This window comes from Melopsittacus undulatus, chromosome 2 (genome assembly GCF_012275295.1).
Source record: "Melopsittacus undulatus isolate bMelUnd1 chromosome 2, bMelUnd1.mat.Z, whole genome shotgun sequence".
NCBI lineage: Eukaryota > Metazoa > Chordata > Aves > Psittaciformes > Psittaculidae > Melopsittacus > Melopsittacus undulatus.
Window position 1 is genome coordinate 29972488 of NC_047528.1, and position 20015 is coordinate 29992502.

Below are 20015 nucleotides of genomic sequence, written 5' to 3' on the forward strand. Positions count from 1 at the left end.
TTTGACCATGCAGCCCTCTCACTTCTATTTCCAGGTGTATAGATTTTAGCCAGCAGGTCTCTGGTTAACCCCTCCTCTCTGTTGTTTATTTCCTGCCACTCTGCAGACACACCACTGAGCATTAAGTGTGTGAACTCAAAGACGCTCCCTCTCTCCCCAACAGTCTTAATAGCAGACAGTCACAAGACGGGTTTCTCCAGGAAGGATTATTTCTACCTAAGAAATACAGGCTTCAGGAGTATGCCCTTTCTTTCACCCTGTTCAGATTACATTAAAAGCATCCACTTCAAGAAACTACAACTGTGTTTATTTGAGCTCTGAATTTAGAAGTAGTGGAGGGATCCCTGCCACGGCAAGCTTGAACCGTGAAACCCAGGTCAGTTCCATTTTTTGGTTTTCTTGTACTGGCACAGTGCTGCAGCAGTTTGAGCTTCCAGGTCTCTGTGGAAGCAATACTTCTTTTAACATACAGAAAACATAATGTTTGATTTTATAACTTTACCTTTTGGGTGTTGTTTGGGGTTTTTTTTGTACTACTGAACCAAAATGTCAGGGTGTCATGTCAGTAAAACACAATGTGTTCACAAAGGATCATACTGACAAGCTCGAAAAATAAATGCTGTCTTTTAAAACAGACAGGAACATATCAGATTTTTCTTCCTGCCCACCAGGCTGTCCCTGGACTTGAGGGGACAGCTGTGCTCAATCTGCCTTTTGCTCTGTCACTGTGACTGCCGACTATCACACTATATAACACGCTCTTGGGGTATGGGAGAATAACAAGTTTCAATCAATGTTCACGGAGGCTGACTTTGTGACTCAAAGTCCATTGACTTAATAGCCCCTTAGTTTTGTCAGTGGGTCAATGCCTTCTCTCTCTTCCAGCCTTCAATGGTATTAGGGATTTTGTGGGTTTTTCATATTGCTTAAAGAGGAAGGTGCTGGGTGGCTAATGCACTGTCTGCAACTGAGGGGTGTTACTGTTGTTGCCTGTGGTACTTTCCTGAGAAGGCTGTTTTTGTTAATAAGTCTGCTCTAGATCTTAGGCTCCAAATTTCACCCAAACTGAGTCTGCGTTTCTGAAATTTCATGTGTGTAGTCTTCTACTGCAAGATGGATTTGGACAGGGACAATAAAGTTAAAAAGATTTGGTACCTGCAATATTTGTTCCTTCCAATATATGTTGGACGACTCTATCTGAAGGCACAGGACTGTTTTGTCTGCTTATTGGGAAAACATCTGGAGGTAACAATGCTTTGTGCAAGGAAATATGTTGGCGTTTGGTGTGGATCTGGTGCCCGTTTTGTCTCCTGATCCCCAGTGGTTGTATGCTGTGATGTTGCTACAGTGCTCTTGAAGTGCTCCTCTCAGTGAAAGTTATGCTGCTGTCATTTTATTATCTTTCATACAATGGGGGAAGAATAATATGGAATATACCAAACATGGGCTTTTCATCACCAAGAAACCTGCAGTTAGAGCCATTGTCCCCTTCAGTCACCAGATAAAGAGTCTGGAAATCACATACTATGTCCAGCCCCAAGTCTTCTCCAGCTTCTCTGCAGGACATTGAGTTACTCTGTTCCCCTTCTTTTCAACTGTTCTTTCTTTGTGCATTTGATCCATATCTAACTATTTTAGGCTGAGTCTGCAACAGCTGAACAGGATACAATACATGTAACACTCTGAGATCTTCCTGGGGAGTGAGAATTTTTATGAAGAGATAAATATCTTTTTTTAGGTATTATATTTATTGAAGACAATGGGGAGATAAGGTTTGAGTGACTGAAAGTCTTGTAACTGCACCATTAATGTTTAATTATTACTGGCAGCCGAGAAGTGCCTTTCTGGATTAACCAGACATTGCTCCAGGGATATGCATAGGTGGCAGAAAGTGATAAAGCTGGTGAAACCACACAACTCTGGGAACATGTAATGGGATCTTTCCTGTGATATGCAAATTGCACTGCCAAGTTGCTGTATAAACAATTCATGGGAGAAGTAGTAAGAGGTAGTTAAATAGCTGGATCACATATCACAGATAAAATCCATCACTGGAGATGGAAAAAATGTAATAAAAAAATGTGGTTTTGCTTTTAAAAATAAATAAATAATAATAAAAAAATCTTTGCCCAAAGCATGAAGTTGCACTGAAGGGTAAATAGCAAATGATTTATCACAGTTGTTGCAGTTCAGAGTAAATGAGCACTTAGGAAAACACTGTGCAGAGTTTGTGAAAAACAAGGCTTTTTCTAGTACAAGCAATCTAGCCAATAATGCTTTTTTTTAATCCCCCTTTTCCTAACTGAGAAAAAAGATTACTACACTAATGGTAATTTGGTTACTTTTTGGGCAGAAGACATGCACTGCTTACTTCTCAGTGATAAAACCAATCCTGCCATTTCGATTCTAAGCATGAGCAATGGTCTCAGGCAGCCCAGCAAAACATATTTCAGGGTCATGTACAGCCACAGATCAATGAGTGTGAACAAACCTTATTTACACCAGCAGAAGCTGAACCTCATGGCTTTGGTCTGGGTTTCCACTTTTTTATATTTTATACTGTATGAGGAAAGGATTCCAGCTAATAGCACTCCTCCAATAAATCACAGATTACTCTTTCACAAATGGTATCAAAGCCCTCACTGACACTGTGTCTAACTGCACAGAGGTCAATCCCTGTAGCACTTGTTTTCCCTCAGCCTTTTCCTCTATTTCTGCTCATTTAGGATCTGATGTGGCTCAGCTGAAGCCAAGAGAGAAGCCTCTGATTAACTTCAGTGGGAGCTGTATCATGCTCTAAAGTCCTAAGGGGCCAGCAGCAGAAAATTAAGGAAGACAGCAGGGAATATTAAAGCATCACAAGGCAAGGCAAATATTTTTGCTCTGTGACTTTCTCTTGTTTTGTTATGTAATAGGAATGATACTCTACACTGAATTGTACAGTCATAAGAAATAGATCCTGCATTCAACAAGTGCATCAGATTCTGTTCTGTGTTTAATCACCCACAAAAACTGTGTCAGATGCTCTTCCACCAGGAACAATATTTCCTAATTAACTGTAATTAAGGTATATTATAACAACAGGATGTGAATCTAGCTGGATCTGTCTCTTGACATTTCGAATTTGGGTATTTTTTTCCTGCCAAGTCTCTTAATATTCTTCAATTAATGATAACAGAGACCAAGCCAATCTCAGTGTTGGATCTGCATACATGAATCTTAGTACCACTGAGATGAGATGGAGTATGACTTTTTCCACCATTAAAGTCCCCTCAGAAACATGAACCCCAATTAAGCTGAATTTGCTGTCCTAGATGTTGATTACTAGGAAGCTAAGGTTCTTCAGAGGATCCCTAACTATTTGTGACAGGTATTCCGTTCACTGAGAAACCACGTGAAACTTTTATTCATGCACTATTCAAACAAACAAATGCTTGAGTACCCAAAGAAAGGGTTTGATTATCATCTAGAAAATCAATGCTTCTCATCTGACCTGTGGCAGATATCAAGTCTTCACCAGCTGATAAGCATTTTGAGAGCTAATCAGTGGTAAAGCTTAGGTATAGTCTTTGTATAGATAGCTTAATAATTAAGATTTTTTTAAACTATTCCTGAATAAAAGGAAATTGCCAACTTAAAAGAGAGAATTTCCTAGCTCAGGCATTTCTGGCTGTGTAATTAAACTGAATACACTGCTTCTTTGCCCCAAGCCACAGTTGTCCTAAAGAAGATTAACAGCATTGAATTTCTACCAAGGCTGGAATCTTGTTTGTACCCTGAAATATGGACTAACACAACAGAGTGCTGCAACTCCATCTGGCGATTCCTTCCAAAGTTGGTGATGCTTCACTGTATGCCAGTGATGCACTTTGCAGTGTCACCAACTCATGGGACTTGGGGAGGAGTTTACTGTTTCACATACGAGCATAGATGAAACTGGGTTTCTGCAGTATTTAGTATGGCATAGGTATCTGCCTGAGGTGATCTATTAGATGTCATACAGCATATGCAATCAGAAGGTCTTGTGTAAAACACTGGGGAAGAAAAGATTAAAAGCATCTCTCCCATGCTGTTCCACTGAGCAACTCTATTATGATCAGGACTTAAGTGATCCATATCTGTGTCTATATATGTCTATACTATATCTGTGTCTGCACAGTAGAGTCGTGTTCCTGGGTTTTAATTTTTTTTCCCCATTTATTTTTAGCTATCTCAGTTCCCTGTAACTTCCTAAAGAAAATATTTCATCGATTTATTTGAATTGTGTTCCCAAGCACAATTGTGTTCCCAAGTAAATCACTTACCTGACCAAGAAATGGCTTGATTACAAACTTTTAGTTTCCTTTTAAGATACCAGTAAACAATTTTTTAAAAGTCTCATATTTTATTTGCATCTTAAGTGCCCATACTTGCTTGATCACATGCAGGAAATATTTTTGTATGCTGCTGCTATGCATGACTAAGAAAGGGGCTGTAGATAGAACAAGATGAGCTACAGGCTGTAATTTACACCTGACAGAGTGTGAATTCCATTGCAAGTTCTTTTAAAGGAAACTTGCTATTTTCTCCGCACTCAGATAGACAGTGGTTTCATAAGAAATTGTGATAATTTTTCCTTTTTTGTTTGTTCTACTGGGTTTTGGTTTCGATTTTTGCTAGGAAAAAGAATATTCCTCAATGTTATGCAATGCTGTGTTATCTCTGTGATGCTGGACATGCCCCATAAGTGGAGAACAGCCTGACTAGGCAAGATTAATAAAGTGTGGGATAAAGAAAGGATTACACCATTTTGTGGGTGGGGGATCAAGGCACAGTCAGTTTAGCTTAGTTGCCTAAGGTCTATTGCAGAACTATATGAGAATCAGAAATCTCCTGAATCCCTGTCCATCTGCTTTTGCATTTCCAGAGAACTGAGGACTCCTTATTTGTTTTGGCTGGACTGTGATTTTTGATAGTTTGGAAGACATTTGGAGATAGAAAGGGTCTATTAGTCTTCCCTACTGAAAGAAATACTAGCAGGCAATTAAAAGAATAATAAATGGGACCCATTCAAACTGCTCCACTTGCTGTTGCTCTGAGCTTCAGGCAAGAAAGTACATAGAGGTCATTTAACCTGACCACTAGTGTCACCCAGGCATTCCTAAATTAAGCCATATATTTTAGACAGAAATACACCAGTCTCACAAAGTATTTTCTATTCGGATTGTAAATTCAAGGAACAGGGCTTTGTTCTTTACATGTATCTCCATTGCACCTACTGTAGTATCACCTGGATGAACACGGGCAGTTCATATTCCTTTAAACTTAATCCCTTGCATCGTCACAATTATTTTGATTAATTTGATACCTTGGAGCTTAAAAGAGCAAAGAAACCATTAACAACATGAGCAGAGATGGCGCCAAAGAGGTATGGACACTGACCCTGAAAGCCTGCTCTTCCTCCTGTGTGCCAGAAGAGCTCTGTGCTGCTGTAGGGAGGGTATTGAGTGGTGGCCATCAGGCTACCTTGGGGGAAGCTTGGAGAACTTGCTATGCCCTAGTGCCCCAGGAGAGCATGGTACAGAAGTTTGCTGGATGAAAATATAAACAAGTCAAAAGCCATCAGTTACCATGTTCATAGCTACAGGCCAAATGCTTTATTCATAATGTTACAGTGAGAAAGTATTAACATTGCATTTGTTTAAAAAGTAACTAGAAGGCCATTTGTGACCCTTATAATACACATGTGAAGCAGTGCTCTGCTGGTTTACACTGGTTACATTCTGCTTTATATTTTCCAGAGGGCCAATTTGCAAGGATTTTTACTGCTGTAACAATTGCTGTTTTATGGACATAAGTAACTAATTTACCAGTGTTTCACATAGTGGCTTCATGGCTTCTGGTTCACATTTAAAGGTTCTGCAAATTTTTCTGGTCTTGTTGTTGACTTTGGGTTGTTTCTGATTGTATCTTGAAGCCTGGGAATACTATATTACAGTAAAGTAAATACATTATTCTTGTTATTGCCCTTGTTATTAGAAAATACTTATATAGTGCAGTAAATTGACATTGTACTTCACCAACATAGATAAAGGCAAATTCTCTGCCCTCAAGAGCTTATAATTCAAATAAGACAAGACAAACAAACATGCAACACTTCGTAAAATGGTGGGTGAAATGATTATTAACTACGTGAAAGGGGGAAGGGCCTGCATGAGTAGAGGAGGATGCTGTCTTCATCAGTGTTCTGAGTTTTACATCACAGTAGCATCTTAAGAGTCTCAAAAGGCACAAAAGCCTGGCTACACAAGGTGCTATGCAGAAGCCTGGCAGGAGGGTGGCCTTGTCCCTGGACCTCAGAACATCTCTGTCTCGTTGACATCCCTGCCCTGGGGGCTCCTGGCTAAAGCCAGCATCAGTCCAATTACAGCACAAAAAGTGCCAGGTCTCTAGTAGGTTTTAGCCCTGCCTGAGGGAAAATCTATGTGATTTCCTGCCCTGAAGAAGTGCAGTTTAAATTGAAGAAAGCAAATGCAGGTACAAAAGGCATTGCAGGGAAAGGGAAAGGGGAGGCTTGTTGTCTGGGTAAAGGTACAGCAGGCCCACCTGGAGGGATTAAGGGCTTACTATACTTACCCTTATGTCCACCTCAAGCCTCCTCTGCCCTGACTCCCTGGCAGATAGTTATGAGGGAGAAACCTCAAAATCATTTTTGTTGCCTCTGCAACATATAGCTGATGCACAGTAACTGGTATTCTCCTTATCTGACCTTGTGTTAAATATGGCTTGCTTCTCCCTCAGTGGAAAAGAAGGTGTCCAAGTGTCCTGTGAAGGAGATCACACCCACAGAGTATGTGAAGTTCCTAAGTTTGCAGTCCTGCAGTAACTCTGTGATCCCATACATAACTGTTCAGAAAACAGATAAGATTCCTGTCTCTGTTTAGCAATTTAGTTCAACCTCTGCTGAAAGCTGGTGGGTATGACGGAGCACAGAGAGTACAGAAACTCTGCTCCATCCCGTGGGTTGTGGGAAATCATCTTTGTTCCCCTTATTTTCCCACAGGAAGCAATCTGGGAAAAGAGAAAGGACAGAGAGAAATTTCCTGTAGCTATCTTCACTTAATCAAAATAAGATACTGCCCCCAAGCATGGCATAAAAGGATAAAGAGAAGCAGTATCATCTTGGACTAGGCTGATGAGCAGAAATAGGGGACTATGGTAGTTGAGAGGGATGTGTGATCTACACCGATCTTTAAAGTGGAAGCTACAAGGAGCAAGGAAGTTAAGTGGTAAAGAAGAGGAGCTGAGGAGATGGGATTTATTTGGAAGTAGGAAGAAAAGGTCCGGGATGAATTATCTCTCTAGAGACCAGAAAGACGCAGGGCATCACAGTTGTAGGAAATGTGTTTGAGTGGGAGCTCCCGTTGTCAAACACTAATAGTCATATGTTGGTATATTCACTGAGGACAGGCAGGGAAAAAAAAAAAAACAGAAGGCAAATTATCTCTCTAAATATCCATATGTATCTATATTTGGGGACATTCTTATGAGCTACTGCAAACTGACTCATGATTTCTGTTCTCCTGAGGTTTGCTGTGCTGGAGTTATCAGGCAGGCAAAGGACAGGAGTGGGAGCCGAGTCCCTCAGACTGAGTGTCTCGTTGGGATTCATACAGCATGCAGGTTGCTGAGTGGTGGTTGCATTCCCAAGGCACAATTTGCTCAGCCCAGCTCATGTCATCCCATGGGTGTCTGACAAAACAGATGCCCATATCCAAAACTGCTGTGTAGAATTCTAGTCAGAGAAGTGAGATATGTACCTCCAAGGTGTGTTTCATTGCCTAGTACATGTAGGTGTTTGAAACAGGCTGTCAGAAGTATCTGGTCCTCTCCATTTGCAATGAGGGCAGCAGGAAAGCTCAGGCATAAATATCTGCATTGGCTGAAGTTAGGTGAAATAAACCCCTTCCTCCCAGCACAAGCAATACTGTCTTGGCTGTGATGAGATATTTGGATTAGGGAATGGCCCGTGGTAGATTAAGGCAAGAATTGTGCCTCCATTGTAAAGGGAAGTGTGGAGTCAATGGATGAAAATTAAAAAAAACAAAAGCAAACAAGCAAAGAAAAGCAAGGAAAAGTATTGGGAAGTAAATGGAGAAGAATAGGAGATATACTAAGAGGAATACAAGTAATACAAGATAAATGAGACCAGGAAGCACACTACTAATTTAGAGCTTGTAGCTGAAGAAAAGATCCTGAGTGTGATGTGCTAAGAGGGGATGGCAGTTTTCGGAGTAAGGACAGATGTAAGTTGATAGAAGAGATAGCGAGTTTTTCTCTTAAGCAGAATTTATCACCAGAAACCTTTCATTACAACAAACAGAACAAGCCTAAACCTCTTTTTCTAGAATTTCACTTAGCAGCTGTCACTGAGAGAATACTTGATGGTCTTGCATAAAATTTTGATCAATATGATTTCAGATCACTTCTGCACTCCGCAAAACAGGGCTCTGCAGATCACCCAGGCACTTAACCAAGGACACTTAAATGTCACCTCTTGTCACAGTTTGGTCCAATGATAAAAGCATGTTTTAAAAATATGAAAATAGTTTGATTGACAAGGATTCTTTTTCCCCCATGAATCTCTGCCTAAAAAGACAGGCTGCATTAACTCCAGGAGTTCAATTATACAGGCTTTGAAGGAGAAGAAAAATGATAATGAATACATTTTAGAAACTTCTAAAAAATTACTTAAAATAGATTTTCCGTATATAATGCTACCACATGATACTTAACTGTCTCCTGGTCTTCTGGGGCTAGAAGAGAGCAGCCTTTGTTCATTTAGAAATTCGATAACAAGGCTCACCTGCTTCTTATGGACTGTATGAAGCTGTCCCCAGGGCTCTGCCACAGACAGGGCTTTCCCATCACTATGTTCATTCTTACACGAGGTGGCATGGGAGTGATTTCACTTTAGGTTAGCCAAGAAACTGAAATGCTCTTTCTGGAAGTGTGTCCCAGCTTGCTTTGGTCTCTTTTTTTTCCTTAAAAAAAAACAACAACCAAACAACCCTTTATATTGCATCTGCTTGAAGTAACTCTAGTAAACATGAGGTAAGGACACTGGATGGTAGAGTGGGAGAAGGTATTTGTTTAGTGTGGTACATTTTTATAGGTTTTTCTCACGCCCAACTGAATAGCAATAGCATGTGTAGAAAACTTATAATGACTGATATGTTATAACACTAAGAAAGCATTCCAGCACATCTCATTTAAGTATTCAGCCTTCAAGTGAAGTTGTTGAAGTGTATTTGCTCAAGACTTGCTTTGGGTGCTTTCTCTGTTGTCTGGAATACGTTGGTGTGGGAGGATGTCCTGTATCTAAAGTTGTTGATGGCCTTTAGTAGAAAGCAGTGTGTTAAAAGGCCTATCATAAAAATGCTGCTGTAAGCAATGAAAAGATTTCAGAAGCAATTTTTTGTTGTTAAATATAAATTCTTGGAATGCAGAAACTTAAAGGAAGGATTAGACTAATTCAGTCAGCAATCCACTGTCCTCTTAAATGGGAAGCAAATGATTCACAATTACAAGCCATCTTGGCAGAGTGAATAACAGAGATGAAATCATCAATTCACAACGTTTTGTATTCAAGGAATAATCAGACCTGTTTTTATCAAGGCTGTGCTGCATTGCTAGCCGAAAAAGTGTTTTTTTCATTCTTTTTCCCCTTCCAGATGATTTTGGAACTGCATATGCTTTTTCAATAACTAAGCTGGGCTTCTATAATGCTTTCCTTAATGTGCCTCCAGATTCTGTTATTTATAGGCTTCAGCATATTCAGACTGCGGCTGCTAAAGTACACACAAAAGAAAAAGCTCATTTGTAACCTGTTAAGTGTTTGCTCTGAGATGCCAGTAAGGTTTGGGATTTAGCATGAAATATGAGCAGGTGACCTTTCAAGGAGCATCGTAAGAGAGCACCTGTTTATCTTGAAGACCTTTGTTTTATTTTTTTCTCATTGTGGAAATCTTCCAGTGTTCTGCTTTCCAAGGGAAATTTGGCCTTTGTGTGTACCGTGTGTTATCTTCAAGAAGTGCTGGGGCAGAAGATTTAAGTAATGCAGCATCTCAAATGAGCAGTTCCTCCAGAAAATGTGTTTTGTGTAAATTGGTTTTGTTAAATTTAGGGGAGAACTGTAAATATATTGTGATTCTTCTCAAAGTTGTCTTAGTCCTGTCAGTATGGCCATGATTTATGCATCAAATGTTTTTCAGTGAAAATTGGTGGAAAGGGTACTTTGCGACTATGCAAAAACCTACATATTCAGTGTACACAATGAAAAGTGAAATCTCTTAATGCTGCAGCATATGTTTTATGAGTTTATAAGAAAACAGTTTTTTAATGGCATAATCTTGAGTGAGCCAAGGTGTTATAATTCATTCATAACACAAAAAATCAGAAGATAATGTAAGTGTACACATACCCAGAGGCTCAAAGAGTAGGACCCTGCGTATATTCACTAGCTTCTGCCTAATGCAGGTGTTTTCTTAAGGACTGTGCCAGTTGCTGCAGAGTCAATATTTGCTTTCAAAGGCCTCTTGTAAAAGGAACATGTGACAGACAAAACCAGGTAAACAAGGTGACTCCTCTGAGGCCTTGGAAAGCATCTGGCCTCTATTCAGCAGAGCTGTAGAGGGCAGAAACATGCATTAGGTACCTAAGTTAAGATCCCATCACAGAAAATAAGTAACTCTAAAAAGAATGGTCTGGTGCCTCATAATTCTTTTTTAATTTAATTAGTAAATGCCATTTTGCAAATTGTTGGGAGAAATGTCCGTTTTCCTTCAATGTCTTTGGAATTTCAGAATTTAGGTGAGTTTTTCTAGGTGTTAACATACCACTGGTCATGCAAAGATATGGGACAATGCCTCTTCTTGAAATGACGACATACTGCGAATGCAATATAATTAATAAAAGCCATCTTCAGAGTCACATTGGAGATGTTCTATTTTTCTCATGTGTAGAATGGGTATGGCACAGAAGTATCATGTTCATTGAAGCTACTCCCAGTTCTCTTCTTTATCTAAGACGGTCAGAAGAAGTGGATAGTGACTGACAGCAAGTCCTTATCTATCCTTTCTTTTTTCTCTTCTTTACTGGGAGTCCTGTCTGTAGGACACTGGGAAGAACTAGTACAAAATGCTTGATATATTGTAGGAGACAGCTGGAGCTACCCTCATAAATGACCTGTACTTTGGCAGGTCAGTTGGAGTATGACCAACCTAATGACCGGTGCCTTATGAATCACAGAGCACAATGACACTTTGCACATGCCATGCTTTTAAGGACTAGAAAACTCACCTAGATGTTACAGTTCAAAAGATACCACATCGCTCCTTCCCATCTGCATTGTCTCAAGAACAGTCAACATTTAATGACTTTGCAACTTGTAGTCACAGGATCCCAGAATCCCAAGGGTTGGAAGGGACCTTGAAAGATCATCTAGTCCAACCCCCTGCAAGAGCAGGGTAACCTAGAGTACATCACACAGGAACTTGTCCAGGCAGGCCTTGAATATCTCCAACGTAGGAGACTCCACAACCTCCCTGGGCAACCTGTTCCAGTGCTCTGTCACTCTCACAGTAAAGAAGTTCTTCCTGATGTTAACATGGAACCTCCTATGCTCCAGTTTACACCCATTGCCCCTTGTCCTGTCACTGGATATCACTGAAGAAAGCCTAGCTCCATCATCCTGACACCCACCCTTTACATATTTGTAAACACTGATGAGGTCACCCCTCAGTCTCCTCCAAGCTAAAGAGACCCAGCTCCCTCAGCCTCTCCTCATAAGGGAGGTGTTCCACTCCCTTCATCATCTTTGTGGCTCTGCGCTGGACTCTTTCAAGCAATTCCCTGTCCTTCTTGAACTGAGGGGCCCAGAACTGGACGCAATATTCCAGATGCGGCCTCACCAAGGCAGAGTAGAGGGGGAGGAGAACCTCTCTTGCCCTACTAACCACACCCTTTCTAATGCACCCTAGGATGCCATTTGCCTTCTTGGCCCTGGTTTTATAAGATTGGTGGTATCAGTCTTTTTCTTGAAGGATTTAGTGGTCACTAAAATTAGACAAAAAGGCGAAATGGCTGAAGGTCACCCAGCAGGTCAGTGTCAAAGTTGTGTGGAGAACCTCCTCTTTGCATTGTGGGGCTGGCTGCTGATCGGGGCTCTCCACAGAGGCTCGTTACAGTGGTTCATTTAATCAGTTTCATTCCATGTCATAATTCATTGTCTGTGGTATTATGGATATCTAAAGGGTAGTATTTTAACTTAGCAATCTGCTATGTTATTGAATTAGTTTTATGTTGTGTTAATTTCTTTGTCTCATGGCATTCATTGCCTGTGATAATTGATGCACAATATATAACCAACTTCTGAAGTCATTTGGGTAACTGCATTTAATTGCCTGGTGTAAAATATGTGTACTAAGTACAATCTGCTGTGACTGCTGACTGAGAAGTGCTCATTGGTATGGACTTGAGAGTGCTTTATCTTTCTGACAACCTGTCTGAGGAAAGTCTAAATGTCTCCCACAATCTGCCATTCGAGGGCTGGTACTTGCATTATGTCTGCAAAAAGAGAGACCACTAAAAGTGTTACATGGAATTGTTTTGCAAAATGTTTGGCATTGAAATTTTGTTAATCAGAAACTCTCAAATAAGGAAGTTTGTATTAACATCCCAGCTTCCCCCAGACTTCCAGGAATTGCAGTACCCAGAAGACTTTACACATTTTCTCCTGTAAGTCAGGCTTATGGCTTTATTTGCTTCTGAAGTTACTCCCCTGGAGCAAAGCTGCTACCATGCACAAGTGTTTATAAACACAGATTTCTTTTACATCTATCTTCAGGTCATTAATGCCTGGAGGAGTACCTAATAAATCAGGAATGCTTTCTAAAGGTGTGATGTCAGTGAAATGGTGTTGATTAATGTCTGCTCAGGACACACAGGATCTCTGCATAAACTTACACTTTCTTGCCTGTTTAACCAGTATCACAGTAATTTCTTTATTTTTAAGAAAGCAAGAATCTTTGCTAGTAGATGTATTTCTCATCAAACTCAGCACTTTGCTTTTCATACAACCTAGGGAGTGAATTTATTTGTTTCACTGGCTTGTTTTGTTTCCAGAGTCATGAAGGGTATAATAGTGATGTCTGTGCTACACAGAGAATTGCTGAAATTTGCCCAAAGCTGATTTTACCTTAAGCATTAATGAAACCTCCCCCATCTGAATTTTCAAAAGTTTTTAAACAAAAGCTAATGTTTGAGTTTAAATCAGGTGTGAAATGCCTGTGAGATTACTTTAACTGTATTATGTTGTTCTGTACTAATGTAACCAGCAAGTTGTCAGTAGAAGCAATGTTTGCAATTAGTATTTTTCTTTTTAGGAGAACTGGTTTCTACAGGCTGTACCATTAGTTCTGCCTACAGCTTACTGCAAATTATTCCGTGTTCATAGGTGCATTTATGCTTGCTGCTCAGCTCTCTTCCACTGACAAGATGGCCTGCGGCAGTTCTAGGTTAGATATAACTAATTCCACTTTAGGCTCCTCACATGCTCTTTTGTGTTTTTATCCCCTGGTCCAGCCTGCATTGCATCCAGGTTCTGATGGTAAAACAGTAGACTTGATGGCCAGAGAGAAGGCAAAAGTGCACAAAGCCAGCATGGACTGTCAGATTATATTTCAAGCAAAGACTTTCATGGTGTATTGGGCAGACCTGGTGGCATAGAACAGCAGGAGTTTCACCAATTAACCCTCTGATTGAGCTTTATTTCATACTCATGGTGTTATGTTCTTCCTCCCCTGCAAGGACTTTGATATACTTCAATGAATTAGCCACAAGTAGTCATTAAAGTGTGATGTGGATGACCCGGTAGAAGGCAAACACAAAAAAAGCCACCTGTTAATTCCCAATAGGCTGAGGTGCATTTGTCTGACTCAGTGTCTGATTCTTTATGGAGCAGTTTCCATTTCTGGCACAGCTCATACAACTGCACTGTGGGTTTGGAGGAAAAACAGTGTAGAGTTTGGCAGCAGACCTTGTCACCTAAGGCACACTTCACAAGGCAGTAAAACAGGGGGACAGAGGGATTGGCAGAGAGAGTCTGAGACCCATTTCTAGACCTTATTTCAATAATCCAGGTCTTTCTGAGATGCCTTTACCCCAAAACCACAGGGCAGCACCTCCTTCCTCCCCAGCAGTCAGGGTGATGCATTATGCAGACAAGCAAGTAGCACACAGAAAGGTACGAAGAGGCATTTCATCACTCTTGGCTTTCAGACACACCTTTCTACATCAAGGCATCAATGCTGTTGGTCATGGGTAGAAGTGAACCACTCTCATCTGGGCTATTCAGCATATATGTGTAAATCAAGATTGATTTGGGAATGGTTCATAAAGAGCGAGGGGGGCTGTACTGTGTGAGAAATAACTTACTGACAAGGAGTAATTCAGCCAGCTCTAACCTTGAAATAGATGTTTGTGGTCAGAAGTTTATAGCCTGAGTGGAAAGAGCTAAGTGCAAGTTTAAGGAGCTGAACAGGAGACACCTAGTTTTTAAAAACTTGACATAAATCTTGGGTGGCTTGCCTTATGTTAGTCACAGTCCCTGTAGAGGACTTTAGTTCAATGTTTGTTTGGTGTTTATAAAAGTTATTTAAAAGCTAATTTTATGATAAAATTATGTTATTTATAATGAATAGTGGAGATCAAATAAGAATTGGAATTGCAAATTCAGTGTTAAGAGTTGATAAATACTGACTTTTAAATACTCCCACTGTAGATTTGAACAAAATGCTTTTTAACCTAGCATACTGGTTATTTGAAAATTGCAGCATACTAAAAAATGTACAGCAGTGTCTGATCCTGACTCTTCCCTCATTTTCACAGCTATTGATGTGGTTGTGTTCCTATGAAGTGATCTGTACAATGTCAGGGAATTATAATATAAAACTTTCTGGCTTGTACTTTATGCACATCACATGAAAAAAAGAAGAGTGTAGGAGGCACTAAGCTAAAATATAGCACAATCATGTTAATTGTGTCTTTTCTAAAGACAAATTCTTAGGGCTTGCATGTTGGCAACCTCTTAAAGTCTTTCAAGTACTTTATTAAAGACATCACAAATATCTTAGGGCTGAACCAGTCACTGAGGTGCTCCTGCACAGCCTTAAGGACCTTCCCTGTACTTGTAAGCATGCGGTCAGTTGTTGGCCACTAGCACCAAACAGAACCAAAAAATATTGCAGACCACCTTCACCCCCAGTGACATATAACTAGCGCACAAATAATAACATGGGCATGTATTTGTGGTCATCTTCACTGCAGTGTTTTCTCCCTCTGTTATGAGTTCTGAGAGCTCACAGCTTTTGCTCATGCCCCTTGCCTGTTCAGTCATTCAGCCTCCTTTCTGACCAGTGATGTGCTGATGTTGTTAGCTTCACAAACAACAGTAACAGCAAGAAGTTACTGTTATGTGCAGTTCATAGTTTGACAGATAATTGATGACAGCAATGTGCTTTTGCTAGAAGCAAATACTCCACCTTTGCTTTGAGCTAACTAACTTTTGTGAGCCAAAGATACAGTGTTACTTAAGGAGCAGGCATCTTCCTTACCTTTGTTAGGTTTTCTTACTTTTCCATGTCCCTGCAGGCTCCGTTCTGTAAGTCATTGCAGTGTATTATTTTTTCTCTGTTTATCTCAGAATAGGAAACTATCTCCTTGAAACTTGCAACGTCAGTTAATTATGAACAGTGAAAAAAAAAACCAAAACAAAACATATTCATCCCTTAATATATTCTTTCAGCTGAGGCCTTCAAGACTAGGAGGCTGTGTAGCTACTGATAAGACCTAATTTGTGAAGGGCTTTTCAGCAGTCAGACAGGTTCATACATGGCACTCTTTGTTCAGCAGCAAAGTAGAGCACTGAATGCATACAAGGAGGCTGGGGCAGTCAGTCCAGAGGGAGTGGGCAGCGGCAGTGTTGCTTGACAAGAAAAGCACAACATGGTCCCAAAAGCCAAACATATCCTGGACTGCATCCAAAGGAGTGTGACCAGAGGGTCAAGGGAGGGATTCTCCCCCTTTGCTCTCATGAGATCCCACCTGCAGTGTTACATTCAGCTCTGTTTCATCCCCAACATAAGGATGTGGACCTGCTGGTATGAGTCCAGAGAAGGGCACAAAGATGATCAAAGGACTGGAGAACCTCTCCTACGGAAATAGGCTGAGTTGAGCTTGTTCAGCCTGGTGAAGAGAAGGCTCTGGGGATACCTTAGAGCAGCTTCCAGTAACTAAAAAGAGCCTACAAGAGATCTGGAGAGGGACTTTTTACAAGAGCATTTAGTAGTGACAGGACAAGGGGTGCTTTAAGTGGGCAGAGGGGAGTTTCATATGATACATGAAACTAGGTGATCCTTAAGCTTTCTTCCAACTCAAACCATTCTATGATTTTATGATTCTGAAAGTGGTCTACTTTTTTGCAACTATACTCTGACTGCAATACTTGATAGTTCATTTCATCTTTTCTCTTTCAGAGCCTAATGAGCTGTTTGTGGGCCCTGTGTTCAGTGATATCCCATGTCAAGATGCTGCTAATACAGTAGTTAATTATTCCTAGCTGAAGAAGTCTAACAGGAGCAAAAGGAACTGGGGAAAAGCAATGGCTGCCGGTAAATATCTCAGGTCTTCAAAGGTCACAAGAAAATAGCTGTAAAGAGCTGATTTCAGCTGTGAGTGGGGAGGGGTGAAACAAAAATGTGTGATCACACCTTGAGTGTGGGGATTCGGTGTTGGAAAAATACCATTTCTTAGCTATCCAGCCCACTCTTCCTTGCACAACCCAGGGACATCCATGCCATATTCATAATTCTCTTTTGGTTTTAGACAAAACACCTTGATATTTCCCAAAGTAAATAGGTTTGACCTCTTTTTAGTTAAGGGCTAATGTATTCTTAAGTCTTTTATAAAACAACATACCTTTAGGAAAATGGTGTAACCAGGGGAAACTCTTTTCTTGGATTATCCTGACAGGTTTCTGGCAAGTTGTCACAGATTATATACAATTAGATCATATCAGAGGGTTTCAGGGCAATTCATTCAGATTGGGAAGGGCATTAGAAGCTCTCTAGTCCAACCTCCTGCTCAAAGCAAGGCCAGCCATAGGGCCAACCCAATTGCTTACAGCTTTATCAAGTTGAGTCTAGGAAGCTGCCAGAGGTGGCAACTGCACAGCCTGTTCCACTACTTTACTGTCCTCATGGTGTAAAAGTTTTCCATATAACCAGCCCAAATCACTCTTGTTTCATTTTATATCTTTTGAATGTTTCCAACGTCTTTATGTTTTGCTATATAATAGCAAGCACTATTATTAGTGGTCTAAAAGGTGAATCATAATTAAGAAACTAATCCAAAATAAGCAGTGCTTCTGATATTTCATTTTCACTTAAGGTTTTGGTTAAAGATCCTGGCATGTTGACTTTTCTACTTACAGTGTGCTTCTTTTCTTGCAGCAGCTGATGGTTTGGGAAGTATAGCTATAGATACCACACAACTTAACATGTCAGTCACTGATCCGACAGCTTGGGCTACAGCTATGAATAACCTAGGGATGGTTCCAGTTGGACTAGCTGGACAGCAGCTCGTGACAGGTAAGTCACAAAATTTTCTTTTTTAAATAGATTTCTTGTACCACCTATAAATTCTTTGAGTCCTTTTAAAAACATAAGGAATGATTTCTGAGATTATTATATTTTTATATTCTTAAAACATCGCCTGTGATTAATATTGCATACCATGTATTAGTCTCTTACTATAGTAGGTATATAATCCATATTATATTTTAACCTTGTGGAAAAGCCAAAACTCCTCGGGGAAATTAAACAACTAAACCATTGATCCTTATGCTGGGTCAAGATCAGAAGGCAGGTCACGTAAGGGAAGCGTTTGTTTCTGTTTCTCTGTTCAAGCAGGATGTCTTGAGGTTCTGCCAAGGAATACCCTGGGCTGGGAACTCTTGACTGGAGAAAGATTTTGAATTTATGTTAATTGGGCAGAAAACCACAAAGCCTGTTCAATTTGTATGCTCGGTTGATATTAGTGAGGTAGAGTTTTCTTGTCAGGTGTGTGCTTATTTACTTTCTGCCTGACTCCATAAATTGAATTTGAAGAGGTTGCTTTTGTTTGATTTTGTTATTTCACTTCCCAAATGTAGCTGGGGAGAGTGTTACAGGGGATTGGTTATTCTAACAACAATAAAAAGAACATTTTGAAACCAGCAGTGTTTCACAGACAAGCCTGGACTTATCAGATGTTGTTGTCAACATCAGAGGCCAACATCAGAGGCCCTGTAAGTTGGGATTAATAAATCTTCATTCCTCCTGTGAGGTAAAGAAAAAACTACTTTTATATGGGTGGGTGCCCTACAGACACAAACCACATGCCAAGCCTATGACAGATCTCCTCTGGAAGCTGCATTGCCATTTCAGCTTAAGAAGAGCTGTGCAACACATGGATCAGAGCAGCATCCTGTCTCATCTGTGCCTGTCCATGTAGTCATGGATGCAGTGAGGCAGGCCATGATGTAAATCACTCTGCCTTCCTCACCAGGGAAGTGTGACACTTAATTTTGGCCAAATATGTCCCCTTCTGACACTGGGAACTGAGTGGAGCTGTGCCAGATCACAGCTGATGGTCTGGCTCTGAATAACCTGTTTTACAGGCGGGTAAACTAAGCTGCAAGAAAGCTCATTTATAATGAATCCATCTCAAACAGAGAGTTTAGCTGGTGGAGGCTGTGAACTGATTCTTAGTCTCTGGTTTTAACCCCACGCTCGTGATTAAAAGACACAAGTAAAGCCACCCACTCATCAGGAGCCAGTTCTGTTCAGTATTTTTATCAATTACCTGGATGCAGGAGTTGAGTTCACACTAAGTTTGCTGATGATACCAAATTAGGAGGAGCAGTTGGTTACCTTGAGGGTAGAGAGGTCTACTGTAGAGATCTGAATAAAGTAGAGCAGTGGGCAGTCACCAACCATATAATGTTTAAATAGGACAAATGCCAAATTCTGGTATGTTCCTGGATGTACATGTGAACTGGGGGTATAAGAGGCTGGAGTGCAGCCCAGCAGAAAGGGGTCTGGTGTTTCTGATTTATGGGAAGCTCAAAAGGAGACAGCAGTGGTGGTGAAAGGACTAGAGAACGAAGCTTAAGAGGTGCAGCGGAGAAAAGCTGAGAAAAGGAGGCTGAGAGGAGACATTGCTGTCTACAACTTCCTCATGGGAGTGTGTGGAAAGAGCAGTGCTGATCTCTTCTCTTTGATGTTCAATGATACAATGTGAAGGAATAGCTAATCCTTTGACAGAGGATGTTCAGATTGGTTATTAAGAAAAAGTTCTTCAGTGTGAGGGTAGCCAGGCATTAGGTCATTGTGTGTTGGTGTTCAAGAATCTTTTGGACAGTGCTCTTTGATATGTGGTTTAACTTTTAGGTTGTCCTGTGTGGAGTTAGATTTGGACTTCATGATTTTTGTGGGTCCTTTCCAGATCAGGATGTTTTATGGTTGTAAATGCTGGTGGTAAGAAAGCTTTTTCCTTTTTCTGGTGGGCCTCTGCCTGCAGATGTTTCACTCAACCTGAATGCGATTACCTCCAAACCTGAAAATAGCCACATCAGTCAAAATCAGCTTCTGCTGCTTTCATTTAAAAGCATCTTGACTGCATATCCCTTGGAGGTTTACCCACCTTTTTGGCTTTCTCTCCTCCTCTGTCTCTCCGTTTTCCATGTAAATCGTGTCCTCAGGTGTGCTATGCAATCCCTACATGGCAGCCTCATCTCATGTGCAGTGCTTTTCCCCATAAGGGATGATCTCCAGGAATTTATTTCATTGCCAGCTCCCTACTGTAATTTCCATAAGTATGTGTATCACGTATTGTAGGAGTGTTGTACAAGTCAGTTTGTATTTGTTCAGCATTTT

The 20015-nt window shown here is 40.6% G+C and overlaps 1 protein-coding gene across 1 annotated transcript in view; it reads left to right on the forward strand.

Annotated features, from left to right (window-relative positions):
* Nucleotides 1–20015, forward strand: part of ENOX1 (ecto-NOX disulfide-thiol exchanger 1) — a 364764-nt gene that overhangs the window by 209648 nt on the left and 135101 nt on the right. The window contains exons 4-5 of the mRNA XM_034074319.1: nucleotides 16575–16709; nucleotides 17550–17687. Coding sequence (XP_033930210.1) covers nucleotides 16700–16709; nucleotides 17550–17687 — 148 coding nt within the window. The 5' untranslated portion in view covers nucleotides 16575–16699. The remainder of the gene's footprint in view (nucleotides 1–16574; nucleotides 16710–17549; nucleotides 17688–20015) is intronic.